Below are 27,788 nucleotides of genomic sequence, written 5' to 3' on the forward strand. Positions count from 1 at the left end.
CCGCCTGCCAATGCAGGGGACACGGGTTCAAGCCCTGGTCCGGGAAGATCCCACATGCTGCGGAGCAACTAAGCCTGTGCGCCACAACTACTGAGCCCGTGCTCTAGAGCCTGAGAGCCACAACTACTGAGCCCACATGCCACAACTACTGAAGCCCACGTGCCTAGAGCCCATGCTCCACAAGAGAAGCCACTGCAATGAGAAGCACGCGCACTACAATGAAGAGTAGCCCCCGCTTGCCGCAACTAGAGAAAGCCTGCGTGCAGCAACGAAGACCAAACACAGCCATAAATAAATAAATAAAGCATTTCTAAAAACTAAATTAAATGGTTACAATGGTCAATTTTAGAAAGAAAAAAAAAAGAAATATGCCAGGCAGATGGGGGAGACATACAAAGGCATGAAAGAGATTCAAAGTTTGGGAAAGTGCAAGACGTATTGAAATCCTGTGCCAAAATTTAGAATGAAAAACAGGTTTTGGATCTCAAACATGAAAGAGGTAAGGTTGTCACTCTGTTGTGGATGTTTGAAGACTTTATTATTCTGACTATTTTGTTTTTGGGGTTTTTAAAAATATTTACTTATTTATGTATTTGGTTGGTTGAGTCTTAGTTGTGGCAGGCAGGCTCCTTAGTTGTGGCACGCAAACTCTTAGTTGTGGCATGCATGTGGGATCTATTTCCCAGACCAGGGATTGAACCCGGCCCCCCTGCATTGGGAGCACGGAGCCTTAACCACTGTGCCACCAGGGAAGTCCCATGACTCTTTTGTTTTTACTCAGTCAGATGGATTTCATCACAAGGCAGTAAAGATGTGATAGCCACCTGGGATGAAATAAATGATAACTTATTTATAGTTTCTGGTCTGCCTCCTTCCCAAAATGGTTTGATTTGACTTGTAACAGATGCATCCACAATAAGACTGTTCATATACAAACAAGAAACAAAACTATAGATGGGAAGGACATAATACAGCTTCCTAAGATCTTTTTGCTTCATTAGCTTACTTGGTGTTCAAGATAATCCTCTGAGGATGAGCAGCAGGTCCTGTGTGGTTTAGAGACCAGCGTGTAGGTGTGCTCCTTACAGGACATGCTTGCGGATTCCATAGATATGTGGATATTTTCCCCACTTTCCAATCGGTGCCACAGATATTTCCTGGTGCTGTGATTTCTTCTGATTTCTTGTTTCCATCCCTCGTGCTTGTTGGTGGAAATAATCATCTTTACTTTGCTGTCCTTCAGATTCATTGTTTGTTTGAGCTTCTTCATCCAAGCTACTTTCAGACTCTCTTGCCCTTTTAAAGTTTTTCTCCTTCTTTAAAAAAAGACTCCATGCATAAAACTTAGAAAAACACAGAAAAAAGTCCCCCAAGATACTATAACAAAGGATATTCAAATTAATTCTTTTTTCACCAAAAACAATTTTGACATTATTTTAGACTTCCAGAAAAGTTTTCAAGAATAGGACAAAGAATTCCTGAATACGTTTCACCCACATTCCCCAACTCTTAACATTTTACTACATTTGTTTTTTTTTCTCCCTCTCTCTCCTCTCCCTCTCTTTCTCTCTATTTTTTCCGATTCTGTTGAAGAAAAAGTTGCAGACATTGTGCACCGTTATGTAAGCTGAAATACTTCAGCATGTATTCCCTAAAAACAAAGAATTCTCTTACATAACCATACTATTATTATGTTATGTGCGCCCTTCTAGGCTTTTTTCTATGCATATATTTGTGTACTCATATTTAAATTAAATAATACATTGTTTTGCTTATTTTGTTTATATTTATTTATAATGGCTTGCTCTTTTGGAGGGATTAGCAATAAAGACCACAGATAATCTCATGCCTATTAATATTCTACAACATGATTCTTCAGCAGACTCTGCCTTTGGACACAATGGGTTTCTGGGTGGCATAGCGTTTTATCAGGCCAGTCTGCTTCCGAGAACGAACTGTTCTGGTGCTCTTGCATGTCTAGTCATATGTCAGTGGAAACCATGACAGGGTAGAGAGGCAGGGTACTAGAGAGCCTGGAATGCAATTTAATCTTTATTCTGCAGCCAGTAGAGATCCAGTGAAAGTTTTATAGCAGAAGAGTCAGCCAACAAGAGCTGGGCTTTCTGGAGGTTAATTTGACAGTGTCTGCAGGAGGGAATGAAGGAGGCAGGAATCAAAGGCTGAGTCCATAAGTCCCTCCAGTAAAACGATCCCTGGTTTCAAGGGCAAATCTCTACCCAGGTAGAACAGAGCCTTCTCTCGCGTAATGCACCCTTTTCTTTTCACATGTCTTTCAGAACTGGTTAAAGTCATACGGCTATCTGCTGCCCTATGACTCACGGGCATCTGCGTTGCACTCAGGGAAGGCCTTACAGTCAGCAGTCGCCACTATGCAGCAGTTTTACGGGATCCCAGTCACCGGTGTGTTGGATCAGACAACAATCGAGTAAGATTTGCATAGGACATTGTGCCTTTGAACTTTCCAGACTTACATTTGGGTTCACATTTGTCATGGCCTCATCTGTATACCATGCCCATCCTACCTTCCTATCTTTTACCCCTGCAGTGTCACCCTGGGAGGGAGTACCCCAAGGTGCCCTTTCCTATGTGAGCTGGGGATGTGCTCTGCCGTAAACTTGCTGTGTGACCTTGAACAAGACTCTTAACCCTTCTGGGCCTCAGTTTCCTTATCAGCACAATAAGGGGTTTGGTTATAGATGGTCTTAAATCTCCTCTGACACTAATAACTTGTGGGTCTGTGAGTCACCCCTCTGGCATTCCTGAGATGTACACATCTCACTTGATACAGAGAACTCTAGAATAATAATGAGTTGGCAAGTCTTATTCCACTATTCCCATTTATCACGTATTTGCTGAATGCCTGCATGTGCCAGGCACTGGGCTTGGTCCTTTGATCCCTGCCCTCCAGAGGCTCCCCATTTAGTGAAAGACACCATCATCTAGCTACACTGGTCTAGAACTCAGAAGGAAACACGGAGGTTCAGGGAGATACTTAGGAGGTAATGACAAGTAAGCCAAGCTACAGGGATGGTTTTATACTCAGGGAGAGGATAAAGAGGAGGGAGAGAAGAGTGCTGGGGATGGAACTCACAAAACAAGCCGAGAAGAAGCAGCCTGAGAGGTGAAGGAAGCCCAGGGCGGGGATGCCATGGCCGTGAAGGGGGATGGTCAGCAGGGTCGGCTGCCATGGTGGTCAAACAGGAGACTGAAAGGTGTCTGCTGAGTTTAGTAACAAAGAGGCTGGCCGTTGAAACCTCCGTGGAGTGGTGGCAGGAAAGTCAGATTGCGGTGGGGAGAAGGGGAGGTGAGGAGTGGAGATGACAAAGGTAGGGACAACTTTCAAGAAGCTGATCAGTGGGAGTTTCCTGGTGGCCTAATGGTTAGGATTCTGGGGAACCACTGCCGTGGCCGGGGTTCAATCCCTGGTCGGAGCTAGAGAGGGATGAATTTTTGTTTGTTTAAGATGGGAGAGAGTTGAGTATGTTATATATATTTTTAAGGAATAGCCATGAAAGTTATTAAAGCTGTTTAAGAAAAGCCGTAGCTGCTATAAAGGCACGACCAAGAGCTGGAGTGAGTTTCCCAAGCAGTGGGGGAGGGGCAGGAGCCCGAGCTCAGGTGGAAAGAAGGAGCGGGGCTGGGGGAGGATGCGGGGAAGTCAGTGGGTGGAGAACAGGAAATCTAGCTAATTGTGGATCCAGGATCAATCCACCCCTTGGGTGAGTCACTCCTTGAGATAAGCATCTCTCTGGGCCTCATCTTGTTCATTTACAGGGGGGTGGGTGGGGGAAGTGTTGGATTTTTGACTCTTAAATTCTGGATTCCATTATTCTAAGCTTTTAAAGTTTAGTGAGTCTGGGGTTTTTTTGTTTTGTTTTGTTTTGTTTTGTTTTGTTTTGTTTTGTTTTTTGGCTGTGTCAGGTCTTAGTTGCGGCATATGGGATTTTTCGTTGTGGTGCGTGGGCTCAGTAGTTGCGGTGCGTGGGCTTAGTTGCCCCGCGATATGTGGGGTCTTAGTTCCCCGACCAGGGATCGAACCCGCGTCCCCTGCATTGGAAGGCAGATTCTATTTTTTTTTTTAATTAATTAATTAATTTTTTGGCTGCATTGGGTCTTCGTTGTTGCTGTGCGCGGGCTTTCTCTAGTTGTGGCGAGCGGGGGCTACTCTTCGTTGCGGTGTGTGGGCTTCTCATTGTGGTGGCTTCTCTTGTTGTGGAGCACGGGGTCTAGGCACGCGGGCTTTGGTAGTTGTGGCACGTGGGCTCAGTAATTGTGGCTTGCGGGCTCTAGAGCGCAGGCTCAGTAGTTGTGGCTCACAGGCTTAGCTGCTCCGCAGCATGTGGGATGTCCCCGGACCAGGGCTCGAATCCGTGTCCCTTGCATTGGCAGGCAGATTCTTAACCACTGTGCCACCAGGGAAGTCCGAGTCTGGGGTTTTATGATACTAAAATTCTGTATGAACATTTTCTATTCCTCAGATTCTCTGATTGTGAGATTGTGAAATTCTGAGATAATACATTTGACCGCTCCTATGATGCTGTGAGTACAGTGGACTCCTTGGCCCCGTGGCCTCACGAGCCAGCTGGTCAAAAAGAGCCTGACCGCCTTTCAAAGCGGAGGTTATTTTGAGGGCTTTGTGCAGGCCTCATGGCAGCGCATCCCGGGGCAGGAGCACTGGTGTGTCTGCTGAGGCACCACCTGGCCTTGGGTTTCGCTCTGTTCCAGAAGCCGCAGGCCTGTTGGACAGGCTTCAGAGAGTGGCAGGTGGCAGCAAGAGAAGGAGGCAGAGGGAAAGATCTGAGGGAGGAAGATGGCATTCCCCACTTGCCGCTCTGCCCCCAGCTCTTTGTAGGAAGGCGGGGGAACGCTGTTTTGGAGGCTTGGGAAGGAGGAAGGTGCTCGCACTTAATCCCAGACCCTATGCGGAGGGTGATTGCGGGTAGAACTTGGAGACCTTAGTTTTGGCTCCAGCTCTGTGACCTTGGGCAATCGCTGCCTCTCTCTGGGCCTGTTTCCTCCCTGGGGGCCCTTCCAGGTCTAGTTCAGCCTCCTGGAGGTGCCTCCTGGGTCTCTTCCCAGGGACTGTCAGTGAAAGGAAGCTAGATTAGCACTTTAAAGTATTATTTTTGAGAGCCTACCTTGGGAAATGTCACACATTATTCACTCCTTCATTCATTCAACAAACATTACCCAAACTTCCTCTAACCCAAACTTGTACTAAGCACAGAAAAGAAAAGCCCCAGATTTTGTTTCTCAAATTGCATTAATTAACGAAGTCCCAGTCCTGCCTCACAGTTTGCTATAGTTTGCAAGTTACTCGATTTATCTCTGTACCTTTTCCCTCATCTGTAAAATTGGGATCAATCATTTCTGACTACCTCACAGAGTTGTTTTGAGAATCAAATTTACTTTTTTAAAAAAAGAAAGTGAACACTGTGAAAATTATAAACGTTTATACCAATGCATGTTATTGTTATTATTTTGTCTTTTGTTATTGATTTCCGAGTGTGGACATTCTAGGTGATGTAAAGCATACAAAATGAGTAAGACCTGGTTAAGTCCCTCAAGGGGCTTTTAATATTTGGTTAAAATAGTCTCTGTCTCCTTTTCTCTCTATTGCCAAAGGCAACTGCTTTCAACACCTGCAAATGAGGCCAGACTGTTTTTCTCCCAGCATCTCAATCTACAGTTCAGTGAGCTGGTCATTAGGGCAGCACAGAGACATGAAAGGCAAGGATGGCCCTTCCAATCAGCCATGATCTTTAAAATCTCCTATCCTGGCCCCTATTTTATATCCCCAATGAAGTCCCAGGCTCACTGTTCCCTAATGCAACTTAACCTGACAACAAACAGTTATCAGGATTTACTTAGTTCCAAGCACAGGGCTAGCTTCTAAGGACACGATGATGAATACAAAACAGTTCCTGTCCTCAAAGAATTTACTATTTACTAGAGACAACAGACTAATAGATTTCAAATCACAATACAGTGTAGTTAAGTGCTGCAGATAATTACACTCCAAGTCCTACAGTTGTTCAGCCACTTTTTGAACACCTGGAGTGAAAGAGAATTTACTGTCTTCCAAGCTATGCCTTTCTACCATGGGATAGTTCTCATTCATTCATTCAACAAATCATTCTTGAACACCTTCTGAGTCAGGCACTGTGCTGGCACTGGGGATACAGGCAAGGTTCCTGTCCTTATGGAGTTAGAATCTGGTAAGAGAGACAAAGAATAAACAAAAAGCTACTATATGATGTCATTTCAGGCAATGATAAAGGATATAAAGAAAAATTAAGCAGGATAAACAGACAGAGGTGGGATGGGGAGGGGGAGATTATTTTAGAGAGGGTGGCAGGGAAGTCCTCTTGGAAAGGGTGACATTTGAGCAGAGACCTTCATGAAGTAAGGGAACAAACCGTGTGAAGAAGAAGGGCATGGCAAGCAGAGGACACAGCAAATGCAAAACCCTGAAGTTGAATGATTTTAGCATGTTCAAGGCACAGCAGGGAGGCCACTGGAGCTGGAGCAGAGTGCCTGTGGGGAAGCAGGGGGTGCCGGTGTCGTCACACACGTAGGTGGGGGCTAGATCGCGGATCACGCAGGGGCTGTGGGCCAAGGTGAGGAGTTTGGGTTTTATTCTAGGTGATTGGGGAAATCATTGGAAGGTTTTAAAGCAGGGAGTGATGTGATCTAATTTCATTTACAGAGCATTTCCGTGCGCATTCCCTCCTTGGAGGCTCCCCACAAGCTAAGACCAGCGAGAACTAGAATTCTCATGTTGCTGATGAGGAAACTGAGGTTCACATTGATTCAGTCGCTTGCCCGGGCGCCTATGATTAGTGATGAAGCTGGAACTAGCAAGCCCGTGTCTTCTGACTCCCAGTCTCTTATGCAGCAGCGCTTCCTCATATTCAGTTAGGAGTGAATGAAGTGATGAATCGAGCAGTCGATCATGTTCCTTTCGGGGACCCCATCAGAGCCAGGGGCCCAGAGTCTAGGTTGAGCGTGCACGTTGCCATTCAGCCTGGGACCAGGGAGCTGCAGTGCCTTCCTAGAGTGTCCAGGGCCCACAGTGTTGGTGTGTTTGTGTGTCCTCTCTCTGCCCAGGTGGATGAAGAAACCCCGATGTGGTGTCCCTGATCACCCGCACTTGAGCCGAAGGCGGAGAAACAAGCGCTATGCCCTGACGGGACAGAAGTGGCGGCAGAAGCATATCACCTACAGGTGCCTCAACTCCCTCTCCTCCTCCTTGGCTTTGGCTCCACCCTCACTCTGATTTTTCCTGGCCTGAGTTTCTGAGGCTCACACTGTAGGTGGGTCTGTGATCAGGGCCAGGCTCTGAGACCCCATGACTTTGTTCTCCTTGTAGCATCCAGAGGATGCTATGTCTCCAGCTTCAGGTTTATTTGGTCCTTTAAGGGCTCATGAGTTATGCTCTGTTCAGATTCCTAGAGTTTTTAGTTACGGAAAGTGGGGTATGTTCGGTAACTTTCACCTGGGATAAAGAACCATGGCTGAACTCATCCTCCCTACCGCTGCTTGCCAAACCCCACTCCCTCTGATCTGGATCCCTTCCCCACTTAGCCTGATTGATGGACTTCAGCCGAGATTCCCAGCACGGAGTTCCAGTTGTTTCTTAAGGAGCATAAAAAGCTGGGAACTGAATTGCAACAGTTGTCATCCCTTGACTGTCTGGGCAAAGCAGGATCAGGCTCCAAGTCAGCCCAGTGATCAAGGGCAGGGATGATGGAACCCATCGCAGCAGACGCAGACATCAGGATTCAGATGGGGTGGGGTCAGGGCCAGGCATAGGGCAGGCTCAGCTGGGCCCTGTTTGGCACCTCTCACGTCTCTGATTCCATCTCAGGTGGATCCCTGGGTTCAGGAGTAGGATCTGAGACAGAGATCCTTTGGGTTGAGCTAAGGACTCTCCTGCTCACAAGCTATAGAGACCAGAACAGGATTTTTTCAGAAATCTGACAAGAGGAGGAAACTTAAGAAGAATCTGGGTTAGTAACTGGATAGACTTAGAGTCTCCTGAAGAGTAGAGTTAGAAGTGGCTTCTAACCCAATTCTAACCTTAACTTCTATCACACAACCTCTCTGGGCTTCAGTTTCCTTACCTGTAGAATGGGTGAATAGTCTTTGCCCCAGGTGTTCACGGGGCAGAGCAGCCAGAAGTGGTGATGCTCCATCGTGGAAAACCATGCAGTATGGATACAGTAACCTTACATAGTCAAACCTATAACTGATTCAATCACATGCCACCCTATACCAGCTTCTATGTAGACAAACAGTAGTAGTTGGTGCCAAAGATTTTTTTACAGGATATTTCACTTAAACTCTCCACTGTTTAAGTGGTTTTTTAAAAAAATATTTATTTATTTATTTAATTTATTTATTTGGTTGTGCTGGGTCTTAGCTGTGGCTCGCGGGCTCCTTAGTTGCGGCAGGCGGACTCCTTAGTTGTGGCATGTGAACTCTTAGTTGCGACATGTGGGATCTAGTTCCCTGACCAGGGATCAAACCCGGGCACCTTGCATTGGAAGCATGGAGTCTTAACCGCTGCACCACCAGGGAAGTCCCTGTTTAAGTGTTTTTATAAATTTTATAAATGTACCTTTTTATGTATTGGGAGAAAAACTTAAAATTTAGGAAATGCCATGCACAACTTAATTTTTTTTCTACAAATTCAACACAAACTTTTTCAGAGATCAAATATAAAAACACTAGTAAAAGGCAGGGGTGGGGACCCAGAGCCCTGCCCACCCAACCTCTTCATCAACCCCTGAGGTACCTCAGCAGAATTCTAGGCCCACATGGCCTCTGGTGTTCCTTTTAGCTCTGCTGGTCTCTGATTCTTGGTCTGTTCCTCCCTATCAATCCTCCCCTCTCTCACCAGCATTCACAACTACACCCCAAAGGTGGGTGAGTTAGACACGCGGAAAGCTATTCGCCAGGCTTTCGATGTGTGGCAGAAGGTGACCCCGCTGACCTTTGAAGAGGTGCCCTACCATGAAATCAAAAGTGACCGGAAGGAGGCCGACATCATGATCTTCTTTGCTTCTGGCTTCCATGGCGACAGCTCCCCGTTTGATGGCGAAGGGGGATTCCTGGCTCATGCCTACTTCCCTGGCCCAGGGATTGGTGGAGACACTCACTTTGATTCAGACGAGCCATGGACATTAGGAAATGCCAACCACGATGGTAAGGTCATGAGGGGACAGGGGGTTACTTGGCTGTCAGGGAAAGAAGCCCTGAGGAAGAGCTTGGAGGATACCACAGTTGAGTTTCCTGGTTTCTAGAGCTTCTTGTCCAAGAACAAAGGCCCTAAGAGGGTGGGAACTGCAGTCTCTGATAATATTCAACAGTTGATCCATCAGGGCCAGGGCCAGGGAGATGGGTCAGATCACTTAGTAAATGGTCTAATTGGATTGAGTTAGGAGGAAAGTTTAGGCCATGAATAATACGATAAAGTAATGGATCAGAGGCTGGAGGAAACGGTTAAAAGGCTTAAAGCTGAAAGTGGTAGGCTCTGGCCTGACTGATGAGGGCTTCAAAGGCCATGCTGTGGGAAAACATGACAGACTTTCTCCCTTATGTCAACCTCACAAGTGAATAATAGGCCCCGTAATTACTCTAGCATCCTCTCTGCAGTAATCGTAACAATACTCCTCAGGTTGCAAGAGTTCTTCATCAGTACTTACTTGCAAGGCAACTGCTTAGTAAGTAGGCAACTGTACATCATTATGCCCTTTTTTAAGATGAAGAGTTTGAGGCTCAGATGGCATAGCTGGTAGGCAGCAGTGCCAGGGCTCAAACTATAGTTCAACCACTGGCCATGTGACGAGGGGCGCATCATTCACCCTCAGTCTCCTCATCTGTTAGATGAGGGGCTGGATTAGGTGACTTCTGAAGTCCCTTCCGACTCTAATGGAACATGATGCACGTGTTCGAACCTTTAAAAAAGACACAGTCTCTGCCCTTTGGAAGTCCAGAGTCGCGTCGGGGAGACAGACGTATACATAAGTCACACTGTTGCAAGGCAGACTGTACTGAAGGACGCAGCAGAAGTACCAAGAAAATGCAGTAGGACTCTGGAGGAAAGAGGGACAGAGGATTCAATTCAATTCTATTTTAGATTATAATAGATTAGAATTAGTATGTTAATATTCTAAGGCCCATGTCAAGTGTTTTCCACATACTATATAATATGTATATGTTATTATCATCCCCATTTTACAGATAGGTAAACTGAGGTGTAGAGAAACAGTAAGTAACCTACTAAGGTCCCACAGTTGGTGAATGGGGAAATACGTTTTCAAACCCAGACATGACGATTCCAGAGCCCATACTCTTTGCTACCATGCTGTTTCCATGGCTCTCCAACTGCAGGGCACACCAGAATCACCTAGAAACCTTTTTTCAGAACTCAGATTCCAGGCTCCAGGCCCCTAACCTCTTGCTATTCTGATTCTCTGGTTCTGGGTTCAGGCCTGGGAATCTGCACATGGTCTCATAAATTCCCCAAGTGCTTCTGAGGCAGGTATCCATTACCTTGAGAAACACTGTCTTAATCCCCAGTTTCCCTAACTTGCCTGATGATAAGAATCAACCAGGTTCTTTTTATAAACATGGATTCCCAGGCCCTTCCCCTGGAAATTCCAATTCTTAAGCTTAGGCAAGTTGGGGAAACACTAGGCCTTCTTTTTCCTTGGCGATGCTTCAGGCTGAGAGCAGACTTTAAAGGCCCATTTCCTCAGAGGCTGTGTCTGCTGTCTGTAGGTGGGGACTGACTCCTTGAAAGCATTTCATATCATTGCATGGATCCGGGATCACGACTCTTGGCCTGTCTGTCAAAGGGTGGTTCAGGAGGTGATGTGGCCAAGGCTCAGCCTAGGCAAAGTTATGAAACTGCTACATTTCTCTTTGTCCCCCACCCTCTTCTTTGGTCCTCTTTCCTATCCAGCTCCATTTCCTCAGCCCAGGAGTCCTTTCCCTTATGTCTTGGATGTGTTTCCTGGCTTTCTGAACACCTATTCTTTATCTTGTTCTTATTCTTGGATCAGTGTCAACCAACGGTGGTCTGTGCTAACTGATAAAGTGTGACGAGAGGAGAACTAACATTTTTGAGCCACTGTTATGTGCGAGGCGCTGTTAGCTGATCACAGTCATAGCCCTGATAGAGATACATGAATTATTAAGGACATTCCTCCTCTACCCTGCCCTTCCCAGCTCTGGGTGTGCACTTCCCACACCTGCTCCTTGCTGGTGGAGACCTTGGACCAGTCTCAAAATCCTGAGAACTTCTGGTGGTGTGTGTGGGAAGGAGCTGGGACCTGTGCATGGGCACCACCCCGGCACCCTCTCATCTGTCCCACCCCATCCTGACGAATGACCAAGAATTCGGATAGAAATTCCAAGATAGCTAATGTCTTCTTTGGACGAGAGTCAGGACTTTGCTCTGGAAAACCAAGCATGAACTATCCAGATGCAGCTCATAACTCCAGCAATAGACCACTAGGAACCGGAAGGCAGCCATTGCCCTAGGACGGCCTTTGGAAGGAGAGGAAAGGAACCAAGATTGATTGAGCACCTATATGTTATCTCGTTTAATTTCCACATAAACTCAGCGAGGGCGTGAGCGCAGCCTCGAGGGAATTTTTGTTTATTAGCTTTCTTCTCTATTCTAAATTTCCATTACGGAAAATTTTAAACTTACCAAGTAGGGAGAATGATAATGTGAACCCCCCCAGGCACCCATCACCCTGCTTCAGCAGTTATCAACATTACTACGTCAGTGCTGTTTCATCTACCCTCCCCAACCTCCTGTACTTTTTGGTGATGTATTTTAAGGAAAATCTCAGGTCTCACCTCTAAATACTCTAGTACATACCTCTAACAGATTATCTTTAACACAACCACAAAATCATGACCAACCCGACAAAATTAACAATAATTTCTTAAAATCCAATACCCAGTTTGTGTTCATTTTCCCAAATTACCTCAAAAATGTCTTTAACGGTTGTTTGCTTGTATCAGGATCCAAAGGGCATCCACACATCATTCGTCTCTTAAGTCCCTTTTCATTTACAGCAGTCACCTTGCTTCTCTTTTCTCCCTGCATTTGTTGAAGAAATTACTTATCTATTTTATAGATAGCAGTGTGTATATGTCGATCCCAATCTTCCAATTTATCCCTCGCCCCTCCTTACCCCATGGTAACCGTAAGTTTATTTTCTACATCTATAACTATGTCTGTTTTGCAGATAAGTTCATTTGTACCCTTTTTTTTTAGATTCCACATATAAGCAATATCACATGATATTTGTCTTTCTCTGTCTGACTTAGGTTCACTTTTACCATGTCTCTCTTCCCCATATAGCCTGAATAGATCTACAGGCCTGACTGGATTGACTTTTATGGAGACAATGCTTCCCAGTTGGTGATGGTCCCCCCTGTTGCATCACGTTAGGAAGCACATGTGACACAGGCTGTCCCACTCTTAGTGACGTGAAGGTTGAGCGGTTGCTTCAGGTGTGTCAGCCTGACCCAACCACTGTAAGATTCCCACGGGGGACTTTATTTTAAAAAGGTTGCCTGAGCCCTAACCGCAAACTCCTGAATCAGAATCCCCTCCACCTGTGTGTTGAAAAGGCTCTCCTGGAGAACCACTAGAATGTAAAGGGGATTCTGATTCTCCACCACTTTGGAGTCTGCGTGAAGGGCGATCTGGCCCACCACACCTTTAAGCTGATTTCGGGGAGTCTCCCAGGCACCCTGTGTCCTCATCCCTTTCCAATGGGTCAAGCAGTGAAGTCAGCAGAATTCACTAAGCTCTGCTGGGGAGGGAGCCCAGCCCTGGGGAAGGTAACAAGACGAGAAGAGTCATGGGGACCAGCCCTTCACAGGGGACAGTCCTTCTGCAGTTACTACAGTGATTCCTCCCCACCCTGGGAGCTAGACTGAGCAGGGTGGTGAGGAAAGGAAAGTTCTGAGTGGTTAAGACGTTCACACAGTAAGCGGCAGAAGAATAGAGAAGAAAGCCAACAAACAAAAATTCCCAGGAGGCTGCATCACGCCCTCGCTGGGTTTATGTGGAAATTAAACGAGATAATATATAGGTGCTCAATCAATCTCGGTTCCTTTGCTGTCCTTCCAAAAACCATCCTAGGGCAATGGCTGCATTCCGGTTCCTAGCGGTCTATTGCTGGGGTTATGAACTGCGTCTGGATAGTTCATGGTTGGTTTTCCAGAGCAAAGTCCTGACTCTCATCCAGAGAAGACATTAGCTGTCTCAAACCCAGGACTCTGAATTTTTAACAATCACCCCAGTTGGTTCTGCTGCAGATGGTCCAAAGACAACACCTGGAAAAATACTGAACATTTGGCACTCTTCCATCCTGGCCTGTCCAGCACAGAGCTTTCCCTCAAGGAGCTCATAGTCCTGGGGCAGAAGAGAGTGTGTGCTCCTGGCTATGATGTAGGGTGGAAAGTGGTCAGGGCCATAAAGATGGTACAGATACACTGCTGGGAGAGTGTATAGGAGGAAGCAGTCATTGCTGGTTAGGGAAATGAAGGAAGGCTCCCTGGAGGATGTGGCATTCAGCTGAACTTTGAAGGAGTAAGGTTATTCCAGGTAGAGGGGACAGCATTGGCAAAAGAATAGAGGCAAAAGGAAATGTAACCTTTGGGAGGGTTTCAGGAGTCAATGAGATGGGACTCACCAAAGATGGAGGTCCCAAGAGAAGGAAATGAAGCAGAGACAAGATACACTGGAGTAGCCAAGTAGACTGTTGGGTGCTTGCTAGGAAGCCCAAGGACTTGAGCTCCCAGCTCAAGGGAACTCTCCCTGTTGAGGATGCTGGTCCTTCATACATAGCTTAACGTGACCTTGCTAATTAGCGGTGATAGTTCTGTGCCTGGAGGTGGTGTGAGTGCTTTCTGTACCTTGCCTCATTAATCTTCACCCCATTCTTATGATGAAGGTACCATTAATCCTTTGTTTTACACAGGAAGAGATTTAAAATGTCACACTGCTAGGACATGGCAGAACCGGGAGTCACGGCAGTCAGACCCCCAGGGACTGCACTTCTGACCACTCTGCTTCTCTGCCTTTCACCCTGTTGGGTGGTGAAGCCCTTACCAGCCTCCTGCCCATTAAGCATGTGGGTCTTCTCCATCCTTCTGCTTTTTCTGGAGTTCTCCTGCCCCTCCCCACTCTCCTTCCATCTCCCCAGAGCAGCCCCCACTTAACAGGTCTCTCGGGATTCTGTGCAGTAGGATGCCAGCTCCCCAGCTCTCCTCTGCCTTTTGGTCCCTGGAACAAACCCACAGACCCCTTTCCTTCAAGGGCTTACTCCTGTTCTCTGCAGAGACCCAGCACAGAGGCTAACAGAGTAATAGACACAGGCTGAGTACAAAGGTTTAGAGTCTAGCCAGGTGCCCAGAGCCCTGCTCCCTGGTTCTCAGCTGATATCCCTGTGGATGCTCCCTGAGGAAGAGCCTAGTCAGGAGACAGAGGCCCAAACAGCTTGTCCCGGGTCACAGAACGGGCCAGGAGCAGAGCCAGGACCGGACCCCAGGAAGCAGGGCTGCCTTCCATTGGCGCTAGCAGCCACCTTTGTTTGGGATGGAGCTCAGAGATGAGCTCACCCTTCCCTGCTGCCAGAGGGGCCAGGACCTGAGGAAGGAACTGGGGGAAGCCTGGCCTCCTCATGCCAGCTTGCCCTGCCCCAGCAGAAGGCCAGCCCCAGGCTCTTGGCCAAACTTCCCCTGATCTTGCCCATCCACCCTTCGCTGAAGGTACTGGTGGTGTCCGCAGAGCAGCAGGCATGCATGCGTGTGACTGAGTCCGCCCCATTGGGCTCTTTTCTCTTCCCGAGACCTTAGCCAGGAAGGCCAGACACAATCCCCAGCCTCATCTGACCCTCGTGGGGCCCTCAGCCGGGCTGGGGTAGGGCAGCTTGGCCAGTGCCACTGGGGCCAGAGTGAGCACTAGGGCTCCTGACCACCTCCTGGGCTCTTGGCAGCCTCCCCTGCACTTCAAGGTGGCAGGACTGGACTGTGACATGCCTTAGGGCTGGGCAACAGAGGCAGGGCTCAAGGGACATTCAAATGCCAGAGGTCGAGGCAAGCAGGAGTCTATAACTGGACATAATATGAGTCAGGACTGTTGATTCGACGGCCTGCTCAACTCCCTGCCCGTTGCATTTCTTTCCCAAAGCCAGGGCTGCTTAATCCCCCCCAAAGTCAGGCCTTGCTGTCCCAGGCCTGACCCAGAAGTTCAAGGGAGCTGGCTTTAAGAGGATCTGGTTGCTGGGACCCCAAGGGCCTTGTGCTTCCTTTCTGGTCAATGGGCTTGTTCCAGGGACCAAGCTGCTGTCTTATGCATGGTGACAGCAGCTGCCATGCAGCCTCATGCCCTCTACACATCTCATCCTATCCAGTCCTCACACAACCCTCTGAAGTAGGTATGACCTCTGAGTTGTACAAATAAGGAAATTGGGGCTCAGGGGGTAGACCTGACCGAATTCACAAAGCTCACTGGGGTAGAGCTGGAAATGAACGAGACCTGTCCCATTCAGGGGCCCAGGCTCACGACCACTCTGCCGTGTTGCTGCCTCAGCTTCACCCTCGGGATCCCGTATCCCACTTTTAGTACCTGGACCTTTTGTTTTCACTCGCATTCGAATCCCTGCGTTGATCTTGGCCATAGTTCAGTCCTTTCAGGACTGAGAGCTGCTGCACGACCAAGGCTCCGCCTGCCCCTGGGTCTCTGAAGATGACCGCCAGCCTGCCGCCCCCAGGACTCCCCTCTGCCCGTCGCACCCCCTCTGCCTTGGCTCAGGCTCTTTTCATCTCTCACCGGGACCCTCATACTGGCTTCCAGACCGGCCCCACTGATCCCCCTGCCTCTGGTCTCATCACCCTCTAATCCTTCCTCCAACTGCAGCCAGAGTGATTTCATCATGTCACCACCGCCCCCCTCCCCGACACCAACCTGCTTAAACCCCCCACTGGCCAAGAAGCCAATCCAAATTCCTTTGCATGGCATCACAAGCCCTGCTTGCCAGCCTGGCTGACCTCATCTCCCTCCGGCCCTCCCCTCCTGCTTTGCTCCGGAGCCAAGTGGAATGAAACTGCTTGTCCCTGGACGTTGTTCATAGCATTTTCTCAGCCAGAAATGCCACCCCCGCCCCTCTTCCTCTCCTTCCCACTGAATCCATTCTGCTGACTAACTTCTTATCTTCCTAGACTCACCTTAAGCTTCACCTTCATGACGCTTTCCCTGAACATCTTCCTTCAAGCGTAAATGACTCCTTCCTCCTCGGAATCCTCACTCGACCCTTACAGACAGCTGTAGAAGCACCTGGAACACTAATTTCACTTATTTTATTTCTCTGTCCCTATCCACCACTATATGGAGAGTTCTGGAAGGCAGGGGTGTGTATGTCCCAGTGTCCGGGACAGGGCCTTGGCACAAAGCTTATGCTAGGCGTTTGCTGAAGTCATGGATTGACTGACTGACTGACACCTGAGTGGGCGCCCTGGGCACCTCCCCATCTCCCCCTCCACAGGGAATGACCTCTTCCTGGTGGCTGTGCATGAGCTGGGCCACGCGCTGGGACTGGAGCACTCCAACGACCCCAGCGCCATCATGGCGCCCTTCTACCAGTACATGGAAACACACAACTTCAAGCTGCCTCAGGATGATCTCCAGGGCATCCAGAAGATCTACGGTGTGTGGCAGGGGAGCAGGGCCACCGTTCCTTCCTTGGGCTGGGCCATGACTGCCTGCCTGTCGGGGCGGGGGCGGGGGGGTGTGGGGAGGCTGGGGACCTGGGTCTCTGACTGCTGTCTGCAAGGCCCCTCCCCCACCCCCCTCCTTCCCTGCACACTTGGGAAGCCTAGGGGAGGGTCTGAGCTGCAACTGGGAGGGACAAAAGTGAACAGAAAGCCGCCCACTCCCCCTACTCTACCCGCCTCCCCCCCTCCACACACCTCCCTCTCACCTCCTGTGGTTCCCTCTCAAGGGGTCCCACCTCTAGCCAGGAGACTCACCCATCTGCCCAAGCAACGGTGATACAAGAGGATAAGTATTATTACCAGAGCTTTTTTCTTAAACAAGAAAAAAAGACAAACTAGGCTGATATCTTGCTAAGATTTGAGGGGCCTGCTACCAGGCCACCCCATTCTCTGTTCACACCGGTGTGGGAAGTTCTTGTTCTTGTCAAGTCGGTTGAGACGGGAAGACCAGTTTATTACGGCAAACGCATGTCCACATGGCACGGCCCCTACAGCCCCCAGGCTGTGGAGTACGGGAGGAGGGCTCCCTCTGGAGGCTCTGAGGACCTCACAGAGGAGGTCGCCCCAGCCAAAGCCTGGAGGATGGGCAGGATCTCCACAGGTGAGGCAGCAGAGGACTGGATAGGTGGTGGGGACTAGGAGGTATTTTGAAAATAAAATGGACCCTATTTGCTGATAGATTAGACACAGGGGTGAGGTTTCTGGCTTTTGTAATTGTGGAGCAATAGATTGACCTCTGTAGCTCAGAGATCTGGGCTGGAATATTGACCTGGGATCTTTGGTGTTCAATACGGTAGCCACTAGCCACACGTGGCTATTTAAATTTATATGAATTAGAATTAAATAAAATTAAAATTTCAGTTCTTCTGCCGCACTAATAACTAGTCGCTCATTTCAAGTGCTCGATAGCCACACATGGCTAGAGGCTTCTGTATTGGACAGTGCAGATATATAGAACATTTATGTAATCACAGAACGTTCTATGGGACGGCTTGAACAGAGGTCTTTAAAGCCATGAACCTGGAAGAGATCACTTCGGGTAGTGATTCTCAACTTGGCAGTCCATTGGAATCACCTTGGGATTTCAATTTAAAAAAATACTGATACCCAGGCTTCACCCCCAGAAATTTGGTTTTAATTGGTCTGGGGTGACTTCTGAACATCAGGGGTTTTAAAAGTTCCCCAGGTGATCCTAATATGCAGCCCAAGTTGAGAAGCACTGACCTAGGGACCTAAATAGAGAGAGACAGACAGACAGACAGAAAGAGAGAGAGAGAGAGAGAAGGGGAGGGGAGGGGAGAGGAGAGGACCCAGGGGCATGCCGACCTTTAGAGCCAGGTGGATGAGGAAAGGCTGCCAGCAAAGCAGGCTGAGAAGGAACAGTACACGAGGTAGGAGGAAAACCAAGAGAGTGCAGGTTCTGGAAAAGAGAGAAGAGTGTTTTAAGGAAAGTGTGTGTATGATCTTGCTACTCAAAGTGTGGGCCTCAGACCAGTAACTTTGGCATCACCTGAGAGCCTGAAGAAACACAGAATCTAAGGCCCCACCCCAGACCCTCTGAGTCACAATCTGCATTTTATCAAGATCCCTGAATGAATCATATGGACATCAAAGTTTGGGTCAAGTCATGTTGGATTTGGCAACAGGGAGGTCATTAGTGATCTTGACAGCAGTTTCATTGGGTGATGAGGCAGAGGCCATACTGGAGCAGGATAAAGAATGGGGGGAGCAGACAGAGAGGGTAGGGGACACTGAGCCTAAGAAGGGACATGTCCTCTCTCGTAACAGGAGAGAAGAAAGAGAAGATACCAGATTTGGGGGTGGAAAGATGGGAGTTCCCATCTAATGGCTCTTTTCATGGATTTTCTCAAAGACTGGGGGAGTAAACAATGGGAGAGGGGGGACAGGAGGCTGGAGTGTGACAGGCTTGTCTCAGAGTTGCCCAGGTGATGATGAGGCAATGGCAGCGGGGGGCAGGGCATGCCTGGCCCTTCTCTAAGACGCAGCCCCTCTCTCCAGGACCCCCCGCGGAGCCCCTGGAGCCCACAAGGCCCCTCCCCACACTCCCCGTCCGCAGGATCCACTCACCGTCTGAGAGGAAGCATGAGCGCCAGCCCAGGCCCCCTCGGCCGCCCCTGGGGGACCGGCCAGCCACACCGGGCGCCAAACCCAACATCTGTGACGGCAACTTCAACACGGTGGCCCTCTTCCGGGGCGAGATGTTTGTGTTTAAGGTAGGACCTCGGTGCTGCCCTCCCACTCCTTCCCCCACCACGGGGCGGGAGAGAGCTGCTGCTCTGGGATTAGGCCTGCTGTGGGGCCTGGAGGGGAGCTAGCCCAGCGGCCAGGCCATGGGGTCTCTTCCTGGTGCTGCTGGGTGAATGGACTTGTTTCCAAGAGGGAGAGGGGAAGTGGTGACCCTGCCCCTTCCCAAGGGTTAACGCTGGGGGAAAAGTGCTGGAGACCGGCCTCTGGTCTGTGACTCTGAGCAAGTCACCTCCCTCGTCTGGACCTCAGTTTCTCCATCTGAGAGCTGGGAGAGTCATTTCTCTAACGAAGGGTGTGTGCAGATCAAAGGAGTCATGGCTGTGAAGATGTTGGCTTGGAGTAGGGGCTGGCACAGCAGGGGCTGCATCTGCCTCCGGATCCTGCCAGGGCTGGTCCAGAGGAGCGCTTGACAGGAAGCTGGCCAGGCTCCGTCCTGTCCCCTTGCCTGTTCCTGTCCCTTTAGCCATGGGCTGCAGGGTGGCAGCCTGCTCAGCGTGTTGCAGTTGGGTTCTCAGGGAAGCAGGCTCTGGGACAGTGTTTGGGATGCAGGATTTTGACTATGGAGCACCTTTGGGATCCACATCTGTGGGAAGGAGGGGAGGGAAGCACAATGGGGCAGGAGAAGATAAGCAGCAACTAGACCCACTGCAGACCCGGCCACGCCCACAGCGAGTTCTGGAGCTAGAATGGCCCGTCAGAGTTGTCCCGTGTTGGGCCCCAAATGGCTGGAACTTTATTCAGTCAATGGATGAGGGGGGGCATGACCTTGGGGGAGCTCTCTGGAGCTAGGCCATCCCCAGAGAGGTTGACAGTTGAAAACTGCCTGCTCACCACACTGCCTCCTGGCCACCAGCACAAGAGGCCGTCCGCTGACAGCGTGTCTCTGTCACACTGGCTGGTTGCGGAGAGCTGCCCCACTCACCTTGTGGAATTCTCCCCAGCAAGCTTTGAGCTCTGACCAAGAATCAGGCGACAGGGGTCAGCCCCAGTCCTTCTCTCACTGCGTGGCTCAAGGAGAGTCACTCGGCCTTCCTTAAGACTCTGTGTATCTCAGATCTACTTAAACAGGAATTGCGAAAGTCAAAATAAGGTTTAAAAACCTGGATGTGAAAGTACTTCGTAAAACACCTTAAAAAAAAAAAAACTTCTAGCTTTTGTACCTTTTTTTTTTTTTTTTTTTGGCTGCATTGGGTCTTCGTTGCTGCGCACGGGCTTTCTCTAGTTGCGGCGAGCAGGGGCTACTCTTCGTTGTGGTGCATGGGCTTCTCATTGTGGTGGCTTCTCTTGTTGCGGAGCACGGGCTCTAGGCGCACGGGCTTCACTAGTTGTGGCATGCGGGCTCAGTAGTTGTGGCTCGTGGGCTCTAGAGCGTAGCCTCAGTAGTTGTGACGCACAGGCTTAGTTGCTCCGCGTCATGTGGAATCTTCCCGGACCAGGGCTTGAACCCGTGTTCCCTGCATTGGCAGGTGGATTCTTAACCACTGCGCCACCAGGGAAGCCCCTGTACCATTTTTATGTATCATGTTCATTCTTCTGCACCCTTGGATCCTCCAACTGAACGGTTCCTAAGCAAGTCTGGGTTTTATCATTCCCATTCACGCATAAGAAAACCGAGGTCCTAGGAGGTTACAGGCCTCGCCCAGACTGCCTACCAACCAGGGCTGCAGTGGGACCAGGCACCAATTTGAGGAGGAGGGCTTTTTTCACATTCTTGGCCTATTGAGCTGCCATTTACTTAACGTTGACTATGTGTCCTGTACTGTTCTAGGCACTTCACCTATAATCTCTCATCTGACCCCTATTACCCCCTTTGCAGGTGAGGCTCTTTAAGTACTGAACCCCAGGTCATGCAACTGTAAGAGGAGGAAACTGAATTCACACCCGGGGCTTGGGGGAATTTCCACGGCTTGCTTCCCACAGACCTTACCCTGCTGGCTGGAGCCAGCCGTGAGGAGGGCACTCTGCCCAGACTCAGTGACCAACCCCTGCTTCCCAGCAGCCTGCGGAGGGGCCCGCTGACGTCGGTGACTCTCCGCTGCCCTCATGTGGTCATCCCAGGCCTTGCATCATCCCTTCCAGCTACCCCACGCCTCCTCTGCCCACCAGGCCTGTCTGCTGGCTCTGTCTCATGGCCCCTTGGGCAGCAAGAGCCATCAGGAGCCTTAAGTGAAGAGAGTTGATGGGCATTTTATCTTCCTCATTGGGCTTTGAAAGATAGAAGCAGTAAATGGACAGACTTCAGGGAGGGTTGCAAGGCTGGGCCCAGGGGAACGTGTTGGGTTGTTGGGGCCTGAGCCCCAGGGCTGAGATCACTGGGTTCAAAGGCTATGCCTCTTTCTTTCCTTGCCTTAACCCCCAGGATCGCTGGTTCTGGCGCCTGCGCAATAACCGGGTACAGGAGGGCTACCCCATGCAGATCGAGCAGTTCTGGAAAGGCCTGCCCGCCCGCATAGATGCAGCCTATGAAAGGGCTGATGGAAGATTTGTCTTCTTCAAAGGTAACGTGGCCTGTGCAGAAGGACCTGGCACGCTTTCCTGCCCTTCTCGGGACCCCCTTTTTCCACCTGTAAACTGGAAGAGGCAGGGTGGGAGGCAGATGAGCTGCAAGGGTCCTTCTGGCCCTAACAGAAACACTGCCATCTGACAGGACGATCCCTGCAGGCAGGGAAATTAAGTCAAGGAGTGATTGTTGAGGGTCTGTATGTGCCAAAGTTGGTGGGGTGACAAGCCTCACCCCCACAAAGTAGAGGGTGGTGCAGACAACTGAAGACCATCCAGTGCTCCATGGAAAGCCACCCTGTGAGTTCTATAAGAGCCTGGAGGGGGGAGGTCACGCATGCTGGAGAGGCCAGGGGAGGAGGGAGAACCAGGTGTATGGCAGGCCCTCCCTGTGCTAGGTTGTTTCACTTCGATTATCTCGACTTGGGCCAGGCCTCAGAAGAGTAAGATTCAGATAGTGAGGAGCGAGAAAAGCATTCCAAGGGGAAGGAACAGCATGGGCAAAGGAGTAGTTCAGAGGGCTTTAGAAGACCCACCGGACAGCCACGGAGCCCCCCAGAGAGGTGTGAGAAGTGGCCTGGAAAGGTAGTTTAGGGGAGAGTCCTGAGGAGCCCTGGCTGCCCAGCCAGACGGTGGTCTTAATCCATCAGGGCAATGCTGGAAGTTCACTGTTTGTCTCTGAGCAGCAGAGAGCCAGAGGGCAGGCGGCAATCCAGGCAGAGGCAGGAGGCCGTTTCTGAGACGGCTGCTGGAGTTGAGGAGAGCGATGTCTGTAAGGCCTGTACCAGGGAGGAGCAGTGAGGCTAGGCGGTTGACAAGGCCTTGTGAGAGGCTAAGTGCTGAGAGGAGAAGGAAAGAGAGGGTGATGCCACCTTCTTGGGGACCCTGGGAGGCAGACAGGTGGTGAAGGAGGGAGCCCCTGGGGTGGAGAGGAGGACCTCCGGAAGCCGACCTAGAAATGCCCAGAGGATGGTGGGCAATCAGGGTCCTGGGCCTGGTGCCCAGGTTCACTGGGAGAGTGGCAGCCTCAGAGTTGGGTGTCACTGGTAGAAGGTGGGGGGAGTACTAGTGTGTGTGTGAAGCCATGAGAGGCTGAGGTCACCTGGAAAGGAAAAAGGAGCAAGTCACATGAAAGGAAAAGAGGGTGGGGCACGGAGCCTGGGCAGCGTGGGGCGAGTTGCCCAGGATCTGAGACTGGATTCTGGCTTCTTGTCCCCTAAGCTCTGCCTGGGCCAAGGGGCCTCAGCCTCCTCCGCCACAGGGATCAAGCAGGACCAGGGCTGTCTCCCCCTGACACTGGCTCCATGACTGACTTCAGCCCCAGTGGATGATGGGCAAGTGGCTCTATCCACAACCTCCAGCACGAATGACCGGGGAAGGCTAATCCTGGGTTCCTCTTGGCCACAGGTGACAAGTACTGGGTGTTTAAGGAGGTGACGGTGGAGCCTGGGTACCCCCACAGCCTGGGGGAGCTGGGCAGCTGTCTGCCCCGAGAAGGCATTGACACAGCTCTGCGCTGGGAACCTGTGGGCAAGACCTACTTTTTCAAAGGCGAGCGGTACTGGCGCTACAGCGAGGAGCGGCGGGCCACAGACCCTGGCTATCCCAAGCCCATCACCGTGTGGAAGGGCATCCCCCAGGCTCCCCAAGGGGCCTTCATCAGCAAGGAAGGATGTACGTAAGAACCCGGCCGGGTTTTGTGAGGAGGGATCTGATTTCACGTGGGTCTCACCGGGGCCCACGGGCATACTCTCAGGGTATCCAGGTTTGAGAAACACCGCCTGGTGGCAAAGACAACTGCCTCATATCGACCCATGTTCACCCAGTAAATTAATCCTCTCTTACCAGCGGCCAAGTCACAATTTCTCATCTGTAGGGATCATTCACAATTGAGAGATGTTTTCATAGACTGACTTCATTCCCTCAGATAGCACTTCTCAAACAGTGGTCCTCAGGTGTACTCTAGGAGTCCCTCAAGTTATCAGATCTGAAATGATGGATGTGGTGGTTCAAAGGTGCTTTTTCACAGGGCTTAAAGAGAGCAGCATTTTCTAATTATGAGACATTTCCTAAGCTCCTCCTGGAGGCCAGGCTGACTCACAGCCTCTCCCCCCTCCGGACTAGAAGCTTCTCAAGAAGAGGGGCTGGGACTTGCCAGGTGCAGAGGGGCTATCCATGGATATTTGTTCCATCTCCACTCATCTGGTCAAAAGCACAGACCCTGGAGCCAGCCTGGCTGATTTCATATCCCACCTCCACTACTTACTAGGAGTTTGTGCAAATCACTTAAGTTTCCTCAGTTTCTTCATCTATAAAATGGGGATAATAATGGTACCTACCTCATAGGGCTTTGTGAGGACTAAGTAAGATAAATTATGTAGAGCACTTGGCCCATGCCATGTAAGTTTTAGCTGTTATCATCATTATTATCTTGTTGGGGTGTTTTAGTTTTTATGGAATGACAGGTGTCATTCATTCACTCCACAATAATTGCTGAGAGCCAGGTTGTGTGGGAGGGCTGGGGATGGAGCTTGGAACAAGACTTGCCTTGCATCCCTGGCTCCCAGTCTAGAGGCAAAAAACAAACAAAGTGGCAACAAATGCAATAAGGGAAAGCATTTGTGAGAGAGCATCTAGGCGGAGGGCCATGTGAGAGAGGGTCGTCAGGAAGAGCTCTCCAAGGAGACATCACCGGTAAGAAAGCCAGCAGCCACAGGGGCAGAGCTGCTATTTGGTGGCTCTCCTGTGTACCTGATGCTTTACACACATGGTCTCACTTTCTGGGGAGCCTCAGAGGCAGGTGACATCAAGAACTTTAGCCAATGAAAATCCCAGCCAAGGTGGGGAGCCGGCCAATAGGAGAGCATGAGTTGCTCTGTGTCTGTGGACTGGCGGGGCGATAAGGCTGCTGCAGGGAGCCTAGTGGTGGTTGCCAAGCCCTGCTGCCTCTTTTCCTTCCAGCCCCTCCCCCAGCAGGGTCCCAGCGACCCTGCAATCTGTGTTGCACAGTCACGTGTGCCAAGCCAAAAAAAGTCCATGATAACTGCGAAGAGGTGGTGCCCTCCGTCAACAGGAGAAATCTTGCTCCCTGCCTCCCTTGGCTCAGGCAGGAGCTGGCTCAGCCCTAGAGCTATGGAGACAGTGCCGTCCAAGCCTTACGTTGGGGGCTTGATCTGACTCACACGGGGGAGGGGGGAGGCTATGGGCACACTATAGCAGAGCTGAGACCCAGGGCTGAGAAGAGTCCTGTCTGGGAAGCACAAAATGAGCTTACCAATGCTACTTCCAGCCCCTCAGTGGCTTCCCAGCACCTTTGAGATGGCAGGGTGGGCTGCTCCAGGTCCCAGGTGCCTCTCTGCAGCTGGGCGGGTCATCCTCGACCAGCCACACCACTTGTAGGGTGTGCGCCGCAGGCCTACCTCCAAGAGTTCCAACACGCCCCCACCACGTCATGTGCCCACCTGCCTTTCAGAGCTCCTCTTGGGCTCCTCCCAGGTGGGAGAGGCGCCCCTCCTCCACGCTGCCACAGCACCCTGGGCCCGCTCACGCTGGCGCAGAACAGGTGAAGGGAAGTGTCTGGGATGGTGATGATGGGCCGTGTTTCTGCAGATTACACCTACTTCTACAAGGGCCGGGACTACTGGAAATTCGACAACCAGAAACTAAGTGTGGAGCCAGGCTACCCGCGCAACATCCTGCGTGACTGGATGGGTTGCAACCAGAAGGAGGTGGAGAGGCGCAAGGAGCGGCGGCTGCCCCAGGACGATGTGGACATCATGGTGACCATCAACGACGTGCCAGGCTCTGTGAATGCAGTGGCCGTGGTCATCCCCTGCATCCTGTCCCTCTGCATCCTGGTGCTGGTCTACACCATCTTCCAGTTCAAGAACAAGGCAGGCCCTCAGCCTGTCACCTACTATAAGCGGCCAGTCCAGGAGTGGGTGTGAGCAGCCCAGAGCCCTCTCTGTCCACTCGGTCTGGCCAGCCAGGCCCTTCCTCACCAGGGTCTGAAGGGCAGCTCTGGCAACTGCCCACCGGGGCCAGCACGGCCCTAGGCCAGGGGTCATGTAGCTGAAGTGGTGGTGCATTGGCCTAGGCTGAGCATGGGGCAGGGAGTGATGGCAGCTGTGCACCAGGATGGGTGTCTGGCACCCAGCTGCCAGCCTTCTGTCCTGGGTAAACTGCTCCCTACTCAAGGGAATAGGCCAGGCCCCATCAGGAGGCAGGGACCATGCCAGGAGGAGGCCCATGGTCACTGCACCCTGTGGCGTCCATGAGGTACCACAGCACCATCTGTACTTGGCTGGACCCAGCACCTTCTGTGGGAAGCCAGCACTAGCGCTCTCAGCCCCATCTGGGAGATGCCACCAGTCCTGGTCCCCCATTGCCAACACCTGCTGGTCAGATGTCCCCCCACCCCTACCCCACTGTCCTCCAAGGCTACAGGACCCCTGCTGCCGACACAGTGGGCAACAAGCCTGGGTTTCCTCTGCTGGCAACAGCAGATTCCTCAGGAAACCTGCTCCACACGTCAGGGTCTCCTCTGAGACCCAGGATTTAGGGTCACATGCTGCAGGCAGGGCTGTGGCCCAGCTGGGTCTGACAAGGACCCAGCTGTCATGTCGTGAATATTTCAATGTCCTGTCACTATTGTTTAAAGTCCCATTCTGCAAAGGCTGCTTGAGGCTTTAGGTGAATTAGAGGTGACTGTCTTGGTGATGAGGCCAGCCCTCCCCCCAGCGATAAGGACCAAGGTGCTGTTAAGGCCACTCTAGTGCCCAGACACGCCAGGAGCCGGGCCCTGCTAATGAGGCTAAAGGGCTGGAGCAGGAGCTGACCCCATCTCTGGAGGCTGATCTGAGTTTGTAGCTGTCCTCCACTCCCCCGTTCCTCTCCCCATCCCCCAAGTCCCTGGCCCTGCTCCAGCCTGTCGCTTGTGGCCTGAGGGCTCAGCCTGACTAGTGAGGTGAGACGGAAACAGCTCCAGGCCAACATTCTCACAGCCTTGGAGTAAGGGGCCCAGGGCAGCCTTCTGAAGTGCTCAGAGCCCACACCCCTAGCTACCCTGAGACCAATTCAATCTCTCAGCCCAGAAGCAGTGTTTATACCATAAGCTTGGCCCCTGCTAACCCAGCTCTCTGGGCCCATCACCCTGCATTGCTCTTCGGAAAAGGGCAGCCACAACTGGTAACAACCCCCAGCCTAGGGGCCCGCCCCTCACTGTCTCTGGCAGGAATTCCTAGGGCTCGGCCTGCCTCGCTCCAACCCAGTAAGAGGCAGCCCTGCTTGTCACTAAGGAGCTGGAGGCAAGACCAATGGGTTCAACTATCTCCACTGGCTCCCTGCCAAATCGGAGCAGAGGTGTCAGTCTTCAGGGTGCTGGCAGGGCCTCTGAGCCTGCATGGGCCTTGCCCCCACCCCGTGGCCTCTGGGCTTTGAGTCTGCTTAACCTGTAGCAGACAGGGACTCTGGGAGCTGTCTTGAGCAAAATCTCTCATCCCAGAGACACCTATATGGGTCCACTGTGTTCCCTGTCATCAACCTTCTGTTTTTTTCTCATTTTGGCCAAGGGCGGGCTCCCTGGGACGGGTGGGGAACAACTGCAGAGATATTAGTGATTCATAGGTTTGTACAGTGTTTTATACTTTGCAAAGCACTTTATTAGCTCACCCCTGTCCGCTCACATGTAACTCATGCAGTCCCTGGGAGGCCAAGGATAACTCTCACTGTGCCCTCAAATGAAGCACAGAGAGGCTGTTACTTGCCCAGGCCATCCAGTGGGCTTGCTAGACCCCTCTAGGGTCCAAGATGAGATCAGAAGTGTCTCTTTTATCCATCTTTTCTTGGCCTCCCTTCTCCCCTTCCGGGTCCCTCTCCACTCCTCAGGTTGGTGCTCTCACTTCTTGAAAGCTCTAGGCCCCCCAGGCTCCCACTGGCTCCTGGTACTACCGAGGTCAGCTGAGAAAGAGCAGGAGATGGAGGCAGGCAGCCCAGGCTGCAGATGTGAGGGATGCAGGGCCAGGCCCAGAGAGGGCTCAGCCTGGAGGCTTCCAATCATGGATTCTCCTGCCTTGTGGTCATCCGTTTGTCCATCATCCCAGGACAGGGCAGACAGAGGGGCAAAGCACTGGGGGCCCCAGAGCCCAGCTTCCCCTCAGTCTGGGGAACATCACAGCATTTCAGTGTCA

The 27,788-nt window shown here is 51.1% G+C and overlaps 1 protein-coding gene across 1 annotated transcript in view; it reads left to right on the plus strand.

Moving 5' to 3' along the window:
* The window catches only part of MMP24 (matrix metallopeptidase 24), a 44,724-nt gene extending 17,342 nt beyond the window's left edge, over positions 1-27,382 (plus strand). The window contains exons 2-9 of the mRNA XM_057529067.1: positions 2,298-2,446; positions 7,132-7,248; positions 8,927-9,231; positions 16,605-16,766; positions 18,853-19,067; positions 21,461-21,599; positions 23,008-23,274; positions 25,210-27,382. Coding sequence (XP_057385050.1) covers positions 2,298-2,446; positions 7,132-7,248; positions 8,927-9,231; positions 16,605-16,766; positions 18,853-19,067; positions 21,461-21,599; positions 23,008-23,274; positions 25,210-25,547 — 1,692 coding nt within the window. The 3' untranslated portion in view covers positions 25,548-27,382. The remainder of the gene's footprint in view (positions 1-2,297; positions 2,447-7,131; positions 7,249-8,926; positions 9,232-16,604; positions 16,767-18,852; positions 19,068-21,460; positions 21,600-23,007; positions 23,275-25,209) is intronic.
* Positions 27,383-27,788: the final 406 nt, after the last annotated feature.

The sequence above is a fragment of the Balaenoptera acutorostrata genome, chromosome 15 (genome assembly GCF_949987535.1).
Source record: "Balaenoptera acutorostrata chromosome 15, mBalAcu1.1, whole genome shotgun sequence".
Lineage (NCBI taxonomy): Eukaryota > Metazoa > Chordata > Mammalia > Artiodactyla > Balaenopteridae > Balaenoptera > Balaenoptera acutorostrata.